The following is a 12,497-nucleotide window of genomic DNA, read 5'->3' as shown; positions in this document are numbered from 1 at the left end:
CCAAGTGCAGCAATTTATTTTGACAAAAACAAGGGTTCCTAATCTAGCACAGGAACTACAAACAAGATACAAAAATCTAGAACTGAGACCAGACAAAAGAACTAACAAAAAAAATCCCAAAATAGGCGACTACAAAAACAGGGTCGGAATGTTAACAAAAAAACAAACAAGAATCCAAGATTAAGCAAATACAAAACTAGATAACCAAACAAACATACCAAGCATGAGGTGCTAACAAAATCCTAAGGCAACTAAAACACAAGACAAAAGGGTTTATGAAGACAGGGCTAAATTAACAAACAAGAAACAGCTGAAACAGAATACAATCAGAAGTGCAAAGGATTGTAGGAAATGAAGTTAAACTACAAAACAAGCTAGTGCCCTCAAGTGTCCAAAAGAGGGCACTGCAACATGTGACACATAGATCATTTACTTAATCATTTAAAGGCAACTGGTTTACTCACTTTTTTAAGTTAAGTCAACTCATCGCTTTGAAAGCCATATTTTAGGTTTTTTTTGTTGTTGCAGTAACTCATTTGAATTTAGATTCATTTTGTCAATTCATCTTTATTTCTAAAGCACTTTTACAATGTAGATTGTGTCCAAGCAGCTTAACGTAGAAATTCTAGTAAATTGAAACAGTGTCAGTCCAGTTTTCAGTGTTGAAGTTCAGTTTAGTTCATATACATATTAACGTTCAAGAGAATTTGATAAAAAATATAAATTTCCAATGGGGGTATTTATTTATGCTGAGCACTGTATATGTGTATTTTATAAAGCTGAAACACCAAAACTGTTCATTTATTCATTTAAACATTTATTTTCCAGATTTTTTTCTTAAGATTTAAGCTTCTATTGCGCGACACGGTGGCTCAGTGGTTAGCACTGTTCCCGCACAGCAAGAAGGTTGCTGGTTTGAGTCCCGGCTGGGTCACTAAATTGGCCGTAGTGTATGTGTGCGAATGAGTGTGTATGGATGTTTTCCTGTACTGGGTTAAGCTGGAAGGCCATCCACTGTGTAAAACATGCTGGAATAGTTGGCGGTTCATTCCGCTGTGGCGACCCCCGATGAATAAAGGGGTTAATCTGAAGGAATGAACACACATACAGTACGCTACGGCCATTTTAGTTTATTCAATTCACCTATAGCGCTTGTGTTTGGACTGTGGGGGAAACCGGAGCACCCGGAAGAAACCCACGCCAACACGTCAGATTTTTTTCTTAAGATTTAACCTTCTATTGGGCGACACGGTGGCTCAGTGGTTAGCACTGTTCCCGCACAGCAAGAAGGTTGCTGGTTTGAGTCCCGGCTGGGTCACTAAATTGGCCGTAGTGTATGTGTGGGAATGAGTGTGTATGGATGTTTTCCTGTACTGGGTTGCAGCTGGAAGGCCATCCACTGTGTAAAACATGCTGGAATAGTTGGCGGTTAATTCCGCTGTGGCAACCCCCGATGAATAAAGGGGTTAATCTGAAGGAATGAACACACATACAGTACACTACGGCCATTTTAGTTTATTCCATTCACCTATAGCGCTTGTGTTTGGACTGTGGGGGAAACCGGAGCACCCGGAAGAAACCCATGCCAACACGTCAGATTTTTTTCTTAAGATTTAACCTTCTATTGGGCGACACGGTGGCTCAGTGGTTAGCACTGTTCCCGCACAGCAAGAAGGTTGCTGGTTTGAGTCCCGGCTGGGTCACTAAATTGGCCTTAGTGTATGTGTGCGAATGAGTGTGTATGGATGTTCTCCTGTACTGGGTTGCAGCTGGAAGGCCATCCACTGTGTAAAACATGCTGGAATAGTTGTCGGTTCATTCCGCTGTGGCGACCCCCGATGAATAAAGGGGTTAATCTGAAGGAATGAACACACATACAGTACACTACGGCCATTTTAGTTTATTCAATTCACCTATAGCGCTTGTGTTTGGACTGTGGGGGAAACCGGAGCACCCGGAAGAAACCCACGCCAACATGTGGAGTACATGCCCAGCCAGGACTCGAACCAGCGACCTTCTTGCTGTGAGACGACAGCGCTAACCACTGAGCCACCGTGTTACCCGTAGTCAGATTCTTTTATTTGGTTTAAAAACTTAAGGATATATATTTTAGAGTGTAAATATGTCATTATTTAGTCTTGTGAGAAGTTCATATGTAGGTTTCATAACTTTGGACTGTTATAGATCATGAATTAAATTGTACTTGAAATGTAAAAACGGTACACCAAGAGTTGATTAAGGGATTAGTTTACTAACTACCCAAGTAATTATGAACTAGTTTACTAACTACCCAAGTAATTATTTAGTATTATAATTATTAAGTATTATTTATAAATAATAATTTATTATTTTATTTAATTGCTAAAGCGACTCTTGAATAATGTTATCCTGCAGATCGAGGCTGGCAGTCCTGCTGCGCTCGCTGGCCTGTGTGATAATGACGAGCTGCTGTCAGTCAATGGAAAGCCTTGCTCTAACCTCAGTCTCTCCGACACTATTGATCTCATCACAGCCTCAGCTGACTGTCTACAGCTGTTCATCAAAAGGTATTTTATTACATGCACAAATGTTTCTCCATGCACTATGGTTGCTTCTTTAGATGGAAACATTCAAAGCATTGCATTTTAATTCCATGCATTGAGAAAAGTTTGGATTTTTGTTTGTTTATGTCGTGCTAGATGCGTTAAAGATCAAGTTTTTAATCTTTAGAGAATTTTATTATGAATACTAGACTGTAGTGAATACTAGGCTTGATTTATTGGCAAGCATTAAATATTAGTTTAATGCATGCTGTCTTACCATGTCAGATTTTCCTACCTCCAATTCAAAAAGCAGGAAGCACATTCTGCCACCCATCAGATTTTGCTACCAGTGTAAATTTTAATGTGAAGTAGTGTGATATAAAGCTGTAATATCACCCTAACCCTGCCTAATTCCTAACCCCAACCTCAGAACCATTCAAAAACAGTGTTGGTAGCATAATCTGATGGGTAGGATACACATGCCAGTGGGTTAAATGCATTTTCAGTTTTTTTGATTTGGTATTAAATGTCTTATTTATGACTCTCTTGAAATACCAAACATATTCTAAATAACCCACTGTGAAGTTATTGTAAGTAGATTGATAAAACACTAATATGCGAATCAAAGAAAATGTAATGTTTTGATTCTCCTAGTATTAACTGATGTTTACAGTAAAAAGCGATTAGTTGATTTAATTTTTAAAAGTGAGTTGCCATAAAAGCAACAAGTTGACTCAACTTAAAAAATGATAAGGGAGTTCACTCATTGTAACTTGGAACTGTTAAGTTAACTTCATTTTTACAAGATCATTTACTTAATCATTTAAAGGCAACTGGTTCACTCACTTTTTGAAGTAAAATCAGCTAATCACTTTAAAAGCAAGGGGTTTACTCACTTTTTAAAGTTAAGTCAACTAATTATTTTAAAAGCAAGGGGTTTTCTTGCTTTTTAAGTCAAGTTAACTAATTAATTTTAAAAACAATGGCTTTGCTCACTTTTATAAGTAAAGTCAACTCATCGCTTTGAAAGCCACAGGTTTACTCACTTTTTAAAGTAAAGTCTACTAATTGCTGTTTGTTTTTTGTCAACTAACAGTGCAATCGTCTCAATTCAATTCAATTCAATTCAATTCAATTCAATGGTTAGCTTGATGTGAAATATTGAAGCTTAAACAAATGGATCAACATTTTTTTCCATATTTTACCATTTTACCATTTAATATCTTCTCCCTGTAGATCCTGTTTCCTTGTTTTTTAAGTAAAGTTAACAAATTATTTTTAAAGACAATGGCCTTGCTTAGTTTTATAAGTAAAGTCAACTAATCATTTTTAAAGTAATGGATTTACTTGCTTTTTAAGTAAAGTCAACAAATTAGTTTTTAAAAAAGCAATGGGTTTGCTCACTTTTATAAGTAGTCAACTAACCATTTTAAAAGCAATGGATTTTTTGCTTTTTAAGTAAAGTCAACAAATTAATTTTAAAAAGCAATGGGTTTGCTCACTTTTATGAGTAAAGTCAACTAATCGCTTTAAAAGCAATAGATTAACTCACTTTTATAAGTAAATTAAACTAATAATTTTTAATGGGGTTTCTTGCTTTATAAAGTTTCTAATAACTTTAAAAGCAATTGGTTTTCTTAAGTTTTAAGTAAAGTTAAGTAATTACATTTTAAAAACAATGGGTTTACTTACTTTTATTTGTAAAGTCAACTAATTGCTTTAAAAGTAACAGGATTACTTTTATAAGTAAAGTCAAATAATTGTTGGGTTTTCTTGCTTTTTAAGTAAAGTTAACTAATTCATTTTAAAAACAAACGGTTTACTCACTTAAGTAAAGTCAAATAATCATTTTAAAAGCAACAGGTTTACTCACATTTTTAAGTAAATCCTACTTATTGCTTTTTTATGTTTTTTGTGGGGGGGGGGTTGTCAACTAATTGTGTAATTGTCTCAATTCTAGTCGATGACAAGCTTGATGTGAAATATTGTAGCTTAAACAAATAAATTAACATTATTTTACCATGATCTCCTCCCTGTAGATGCTGTAGCCAACCTCAAGAGGGCGTTGAACTGGTTAGCACCACTTTTCGGATCCCTTCACCATCCAGGCCTTATGATCCTCAGCCGCAGGACCTGTACATTTCCGAGTCCCAGGATGAAGCATATTATGGGGAAACAGACAGCGATGGAGAAAGCCCTGTGAGAACTCGATTGGTCCGGACCCAAGTTCAAATACCTGCTTCTAGGAGTAAAGAAAGAGGAACTTATGCACAAATTGGTGGAGGATCTGTGGTCGAATTGCAGCTCTCGTTGTCCAAGACCACCCTGAAGGAACCAGACTGTACTGCACTCGGTAGTGCATGTGGAGTTGTGGGAGATGTCTATCACAGAGAAACGGATGAGTGCATCACCTCTGCAATTTCTCCAGAAATTCCCCTTTATGTTCCCAGACAAAACCGGCAACCCCTTGGTCAGCGGGGTGTATTGGTTAGCAAAACCAGTTTTTTGCCAGGACAGGTGGAGGTAACGGTGCAGCAGATTTCTGGTTCAGGAAAGGAGGGGGGAAAGGCCAGTGAACGGTTGGATTCCGGTGGGGAAGAAGGAGGGAACATTGAAGAAGCTCCCACCTCCTCTTCTGTGTCCTTTGGACTTCCCTCAGAGGAGTGGGACTCCGAATCGGAGAGGGAGGTCTACCAGCCCAACAAGCACCGGGCAAGGCACGCCAGTAAGTGACATCTGATTTTCACTGTGTTGCTTCTTATAGTGTGATTTGGTATCTGTTTGCAAGAATAGCAAGTACTTCTTATTTTAGATGCGTGGGTTATAGATATAATACTAGAGAGTTGACGGAGTCAGCTGTGTATTGCTTATGCTCATAATGTTTTAAGTTATAAATTGAAAAAGTTTATGTGCCTTTTATATGTTTTAACCACTGTTTCTGTCAGGTTTTTGTGTATTGTGAATACTTTCTGTGATTTGTGAACAAGAGCATGCATAGATAGATAGATAGATAGATAGATAGATAGATAGATAGATAGATAGATAGATAGATAGATAGATAGATAGATAGATAGATAGATAGATAGATAGATAGATAGATAGATAGATAGATAGATAGATAGATAGATAGATAGATAGATAGGAGCATTGATTCACTGCAGCAGTAATGGGTGGGGGCTTGCAGGGTGACATGACTGGTAAAGTTAAGAATAAAACACGGGCATGCTAATGATGCTTGCAGAAGTGCCATTTGACAGACATCAGCATGTGTGACTCTGGCCTGTTACCCGATCCTTTAAAATTGGCCATCTTAGCAGCACTGAAAAGGAAGGAGCGCTCAAATGTGGCTATCTTCACCTTGAGATTGGAAAGACAAGAATCAGATATGTGTCACATTTTGACCAAACCTATTTTGAAAAGACTGACACAGTCTGGTGGGGATATGGGGCTTTAAAGCACTTCTGTGTAAACAGACTGCAACAGGACAGTGTCTTTATTTACAGCTTTGGGAGCTACACATATGGCCTTGCATTAGCACTCATGCCACTTGCAAGCCTACACAGTGCCTCTGGGCTATTTTTACTCCTTTTTTTCTTTTGCTAGGTTTGCTATTGGCTTAACCTCGCTAGCGTGCTCTAGACACATTCACAGCTGTAAGTGTCTTATGTTAATGTCTGGCTGTTATACATGGATCAGAGATTTAGTTAATTGGTGAGAGGGATGTCAGGTCTCTTAGTGGAGCAGGATTTATTGGATCATTGAGAATAATGTAGGTCAGAGGATGTAAACTCTTGTTAATTCTAGACTCCATTATTTGATTAGAGTCTTTTAAAATCCAGTTTGATGTACCGTAAAGTGCAGTGTTTTAAACAACATCTCATTTAAAATGATACATGTCACCATGAACAAACATTCTCACATTTTAAACAAACAATTGTGGCTTTGGTTTCAAGTTATACTAGTTAACTGCTCACATAGCTGTGCTATTTATATGCTTCATATGCTCCGTTCAGTGAATAAGGCCACCAGGGCAAGCCATGAGCAATATCTCTCCTTTATGACCTCACCCGCTCTATACCCTAAACTCCTTTTTTGTCATTCTTAGGGCTCCGGCGCAGTGAGAGCCTTTCAGAGAAGCAGGTGAAAGAGGCCAAGTCCAAATGCAAGCGCATTGCTCTTCTGCTGTCTGCTCCTGCCCCCAACCCTAATAATAAGGGGGTGTTGATGTTTAAGAAGCATAGACAAAGGGCCAAGAAGTATACTCTTGTAAGCTACGGTACTGGTGAGGACGAGTCCGATTATAAGGACGACTACGACGACAGTGACAAGGAGGATCATGCTGTTGAGTTCACTGTCCTAGCCACAAGTGAAAAAGAAATTGATAAGGATTTCTTCACCAATGCCGCAGCTCAAAAAAGCATTGTGAGCTTTGATTGGGATACTGGATTACTTGAGCTAGAGCGCAAGCTTGACAACCAGCAGGATATGGAAGCACTGCCTGAGACCAAGGGGAAAGGAGCACTCATGTTTGCCCAGCGCAAACAGCGCATGGATGAGATAGTAGCTGAGCATGAAGAGCTGAGACGTAAGGGGATCCCTGTTGAAGCAGTGCAGGAGCCTGAGACTCATCAAACATACCAACACATGGAGGAGCAGGCTTATATTCATGCACAAGAGACCCAAAATTACATGGATGTAAATCTACACCACAGCATGTCTGCACAAAAGCAGCAACAGCAACAACAATATCATCAGTACCAAGAACAATACTATCAACAACAGCAGCAGCAGCAGCAGTATCAAGATTACCAGCAGCAGCTACAATACCAACAACAACAACAACAACAGTATCAACAACAGCAAGAATATCAGCAACAGAAAATGTATCAACAAATGCAATCATACAATCAGCAACAACACTTCCAACAACAGAAAGTACAACAGTACTCACATCAAATGAATGGGATGTATGATCAGCAAATGCAGAATGAAATGCAGGCATCAGTTGCAAACAGGAGTGCCAAACCATTTTCAACTCAAAACAGAGTAGCTGTTCCATTTTCCTCCCCTCCAAATGCAGACAATCAAGAACAGTCTGGGTATTCCTTGGGACAAGGTGAACAGATCGCCTCCCGTGATGAGCGTATATCTGTACCTGCCATCAAGACTGGTATCTTGCAAGACACAAGGAGAAGGAATGCCAGTAAACCGATGTTCACTTTTAAAGAGTCTCCAAAGGTTTCACCTAATCCTGCTCTGTTGAATCTCCTCAACAGGAATGACAAGAAGGCAGGTTTTGAGTCTTTCCCAGAAGAAGATTATTTAAGCTTAGGGGCTGAGGCATGCAACTTTCTTCAGTCCCCTAAAATGAAACACAAAACTCCACCTCCAGTAGCTCCTAAACCTCACATTAACCCTGCTTCTCCCCCATGGACTAGTCCAGAAACTGCTGACCAACCTATCACACTGCAAGTTGAAAGCAGTGTCCCAGGACCTGCAGAAGTCCCAGTCACAGTGGCTGATGCTGCTTCTGTCCCCGCCCCTGAAATGGGGGCCCAAGTCACGTCTGAAGAAGAACCTACGTTGGCCCCTGAATCCCATGATGTTTCACACTGTCCTGAAGAACTTGCTGCAACTCATGCCTGGAAACAACCGGAAGCTCAGATGGAGCAGAACCAGCAACCAGACACCTGGAATGAGAAACAACCACAACTACAAATGAACTCTTCTCATCCTGTATCAACGCCTGTTACCCAATCTGATCCATCTGCCAGATCATGGGATCCAGCTCCAACCCAAGGTCATCAGCAGAATCCAGTAAGTAGTTGGGGTTCAAATGAAGTCCAAATGATAGTCCCATCCCAAACACAGCCACAGTGGATGACACAATCTCAAGCCCCTCCAGAGGTACAATCAGAAGTGCCTCCTAAAACTCAGTCGCAGCCTTCTTGGGTAAGTCAGGCTCAATCCTCACCCCAACCCAAGCATCAGCCACAGCCTCAGTCTCAAATCAACGCTTGGGCACCAAATCCAACATCACAAGTCCCCTGGTCTCAGCCACGTGAACCATCACAGCCATCTACTGGTGTTTGGCAACAAGATCAAAATCAAGCTCAAGAACAACCACCCTGGACCCAGGAGCAACAATTCCAAGAATCTCAGTTAATGCCACATTGGGCACCACCTCCTCAGCAACAGCCACAGCCTCTTTGGGCTCAACCTCAGAGGCAGACACAGCCACCACCACCTTGGGTCTCTCAGGCCAAACAGCAAGAACCAGCTCAGCCACCGATAAACACATGGACTCAGTCACAGAGTCCAATTCAAGCACAGCCTCAGTGGCCTCAGCAGAGTCAACCACCACCTCAGCCCACAGCACAATTGCAGCAACCTGTGAATCCTTGGACACAAGCCCATCCCCAACCACAACCACACTGGGGACAAGAACCTGCTTCTCAACAACACCCTCAACAAGTAATGAACTCTTGGTCAGCTGAGCAGAATCAAATTCAGCCTCCTTGGGCTCAAGGAATGCCACCAACTCAGCCCCAGGCACATCCTCCATGGGTACCAAAACCTCAACAGCAAACATCACAACCACCTGTGAGCCAATGGGCACCACCACAGTCTCAACCAGCTGTAAATACTTGGACTCCCCAACACCCGCAAGGTTCAGTCGAAAGCCAAAAGTTGCCTGCCCAACCAAGTAAGCAGTGGAGTCCACCTCAGCCCACTCCTCCACGTCGAATCAACTCATATACCACTGAGACAAAAGTACCATCCCCCGTACCAGCGAGCAGTACTATGGCATCCCATGGTTTCGGTTCTGCTTTTGAGATGCCAGCATTGAAAGGGAAAGGAGCAGAACTTTTCGCCAAGAGGCAATCCAGAATGGAGAAGTACATTGTGGATTCTACCACAGTACAATCAAATAAGGCAAGACCATCTTCACCTTCTCCTTCTTTGCCAAATTCCTGGAAATATTCACCCAATTGCCGAGCACCCCCACCTTTGGCTTATAATCCAATTCATTCACCATCATATCCCCCAGGTGCTGTCAAGCAGTCTCCCTCCTCTAGCTCTTCAACAACAAATAAAAACAAAAGCAAAGACAAGGGAAAACCTGCCCCTAAACCTCTTCATGTTCTCGATGTCATGAAGCATCAGCCCTATCAGCTGAATTCCTCTCTTTTTACTTATGGCCCAGCAGCAGAGAAACTTGCTGCAGAAAAAGAGGCAGCTGAAAAGCTTGCAGCTCAAAAAGCAGCTGAGGCTCAGGCCCAAGCCCAAGCCCAAGTCCAAGCCCAGGCCCAAATTCAAGCTCAAAACCAGCAAATGGCATATAACCAAGGCCCTCCCCCTTATGGTTTTATGCCACCTCAGGCCCAGCAACCCTACGGAATGGCTGGTCAGCCACCGATGCATGATGGCATGTACCACCAAGCCGCTCCAAATTCATATCAACCTGCTCCTAATGTTTATCCGCAACATCCTCATCAAGTCCAATATCAACAAGAATACAACCCCCAACAAGCTTACCAACAACCTCCTTTAAATACGTACCAACAGGCACCAAGCCCTCCCTACCAACAGCCCTCCCCCTCCTACCAGACAGGTCCTACTCCAGCATATCAAACTGGACCTGCAACGGCCTACCAACCAGCCCCTACTTCTTATGTTGTTCCATCTTACCAAGTAGCCACAAGGGCTGATTCTGCCTCAGGAAGCAGTATTACTGCTGCTCCCAAGCCTAAGTTTTCAGCCAAGAAAAGTGCTGCCCAGGTTTGGAAGCCAGGCACAGCTGAAAAATAGTTTTCCGACATGTTGTTACCTTAAAGGGATAGTTTGCCTTTAAACAAAACTTGTTCTAAAGCTGTTTGGGTTTCTTTCATCTGTTGAACACAAAAGAAGATATTTTTAAAGATGTAGTATTTTTCCCCAAAGCAATCTCACTGCAATTCATAACTTTTTGATTTAGTGGCTAATTCGTAGTCATATGTACAGTCTAATTCGTACATTTTAGTATGAGTTGCTCACACCCCAATGAGGAGTAGGTTTAAGAGTGGGGTTAAGGGACACGGCTACTTTTAAAACTCGTGTTTTCATATGGATCAATTCATATATATTTGTGCAAATTAGCCTTTGGGCAGCACGGTGGCTCAGTGGTCACCCCACAGCAAGAAGGTCGCTGGTTCGAGCCTCGACTGGGCCAGTTGGCATTTCTGTGCGGAGTTCGCATGTTCTCCCTGTGTTGGCGTAGGTTTCCTCCGGGTGCTCCGGTGTCCCCCACAATCCAAAGACATGCGGTAGAAGTGAATTGAATAAGCTAAATTGGCCCTAGTGTATGTGTGTGAATGCGAGAGTGTATGGGTGTTTCCCAGTACTGGGTTGCAGCTGGAAGGGCATCCGCAGTGTAAAACATATGCTGGATAAGTTGGCGATTCATTCCGCTGTGGCAGCCCCAATTAAATAAAGATACTAAGCTAAAGGACAACGAAAGAATTAATGAAACTAGCCTCTTCTGACAATACGTAAAATAGTTACGTTGCCTCATGAGAGGTTTTTCCCGCTATGGATGTCAGTGGTTACCCATTTACACCATTCTTCAAAATATCTTATTTTGTGTTTGACACAGAAAAAAAAAATTATGAAACATCAAAACTACCTCATTTACCTCAGGTAAATGTTTATTTTGGGTGAACTATGCCTTTAAGCTAAATGCAGATAATTTAAGTAGAACAGAAGCACAATGTTTCTGACCAGAACTATTGTTTGACATCTAAGATCTACTGGATGGGTAGCATTTTAAAGCCATTTCAAAATACAAACAATATATCACACAGTGTTTATAGAAGAATGCTCTGCCAAATGCTGATATTTAAAGGCCTTGACCTAAGACATTCTTATACTTAGCTTAAAAATAACCAATTAAATGCATAAGATTTTATTTGGTCAAAGGGAATCAGTGTTGAGATCGAGAAAAGAGAGATGAAGGCTTAACAATGAAGAAATATGAAAGGTGAAAAGGTAAGAGATGATATCAAAAAAGTCTGTTATGAGGATTTCTGAGAAACTGATTTGCATTACAACCTTAATGCGAGCTTAAGATGACATCCAGAGGGATCAGTTTTTCAAACAAAACCTCAGTGGACAAACAGAAATAAATATATGGACAGTATAATGACTGTTGGAATTAGCAAGTAAGCAATGTATTAACTTCTGGCAGAGCTAACAGGAGAAACTGTATGACAAAGAGACAGAATGTATTACGATAAAGCAAAGTTGTATCAAATTATTAGCAAAACGTTGTCATATTTCTAATTTTTAAGACGTTTTTGATTACAGAAGAAATGAATGTACTCAGTATGTGAGTCTTTTTCAAGTAAGTTGAATAGTAACACTAATTTAGCAGCTGGTGCATAGTTGGAGCGCTATTCGGTTCAACTTTTCTTGACGATTACAGTAAGCAGACTGTGTTATTTTCTTTCTTTTTTGTTGATTTTATTTTGAGGAAGGAATTTATATTCACTTTTTTGTTTGCTTCACTATTTCTAGCAGTTCTACTAGAAGAACTTTAAATAAAACAAACTTGGGAAGGGAGCTAGTTATAAAAATGTTCATTTTTAGTTTGACTGCTGTCTTCTGTTCATTTTTTTGCTTTCTTCTGTTTTCTTTGTGTGGTATTTTCTTCATGATACGCTATTTGTAAAATGTACCACAGTGCCATTAAAATCATTGTCTTCAGTTTTATTCATTTGCTTTTGCATGTACTGTACTGTACTGTACTTTAAGCACGTCATGATTTTGCCAAGTACGATGTGATCCTGGAATAACATCTATGTCAATCATGGAACATCATTTTTTGTTGGAAAAGGTAATCCATAGCCATTCCCTACCTCTAAACCCAACCATAACTCTAATTTATTCCCAAAATCAGAGGGAAATAATGGATAACAATCATGTAGAAGTGCATTA

At 40.5% G+C, this 12,497-nt stretch overlaps 1 protein-coding gene across 1 annotated transcript in view; it reads left to right on the top strand.

Annotated features, from left to right (window-relative positions):
* LOC130232481 (synaptopodin-2) overlaps positions 1 to 12,272 on the top strand; it is a 30,765-nt gene extending 18,493 nt beyond the window's left edge. Inside the window, exons 2-4 of the mRNA XM_056462414.1 lie at positions 2,395 to 2,546; positions 4,562 to 5,247; positions 6,628 to 12,272. Coding sequence (XP_056318389.1) covers positions 2,395 to 2,546; positions 4,562 to 5,247; positions 6,628 to 10,334 — 4,545 coding nt within the window. The 3' untranslated portion in view covers positions 10,335 to 12,272. The remainder of the gene's footprint in view (positions 1 to 2,394; positions 2,547 to 4,561; positions 5,248 to 6,627) is intronic.
* The last annotated feature ends 225 nt before the right edge of the window (positions 12,273 to 12,497 follow it).

Source organism: Danio aesculapii, chromosome 7 (genome assembly GCF_903798145.1).
Source record: "Danio aesculapii chromosome 7, fDanAes4.1, whole genome shotgun sequence".
NCBI classification, from domain to species: domain Eukaryota; kingdom Metazoa; phylum Chordata; class Actinopteri; order Cypriniformes; family Danionidae; genus Danio; species Danio aesculapii.
The sequence above is the reverse complement of the archived record's forward strand: the minus strand, read 5'-3'. Positions and strand labels throughout refer to the sequence as shown.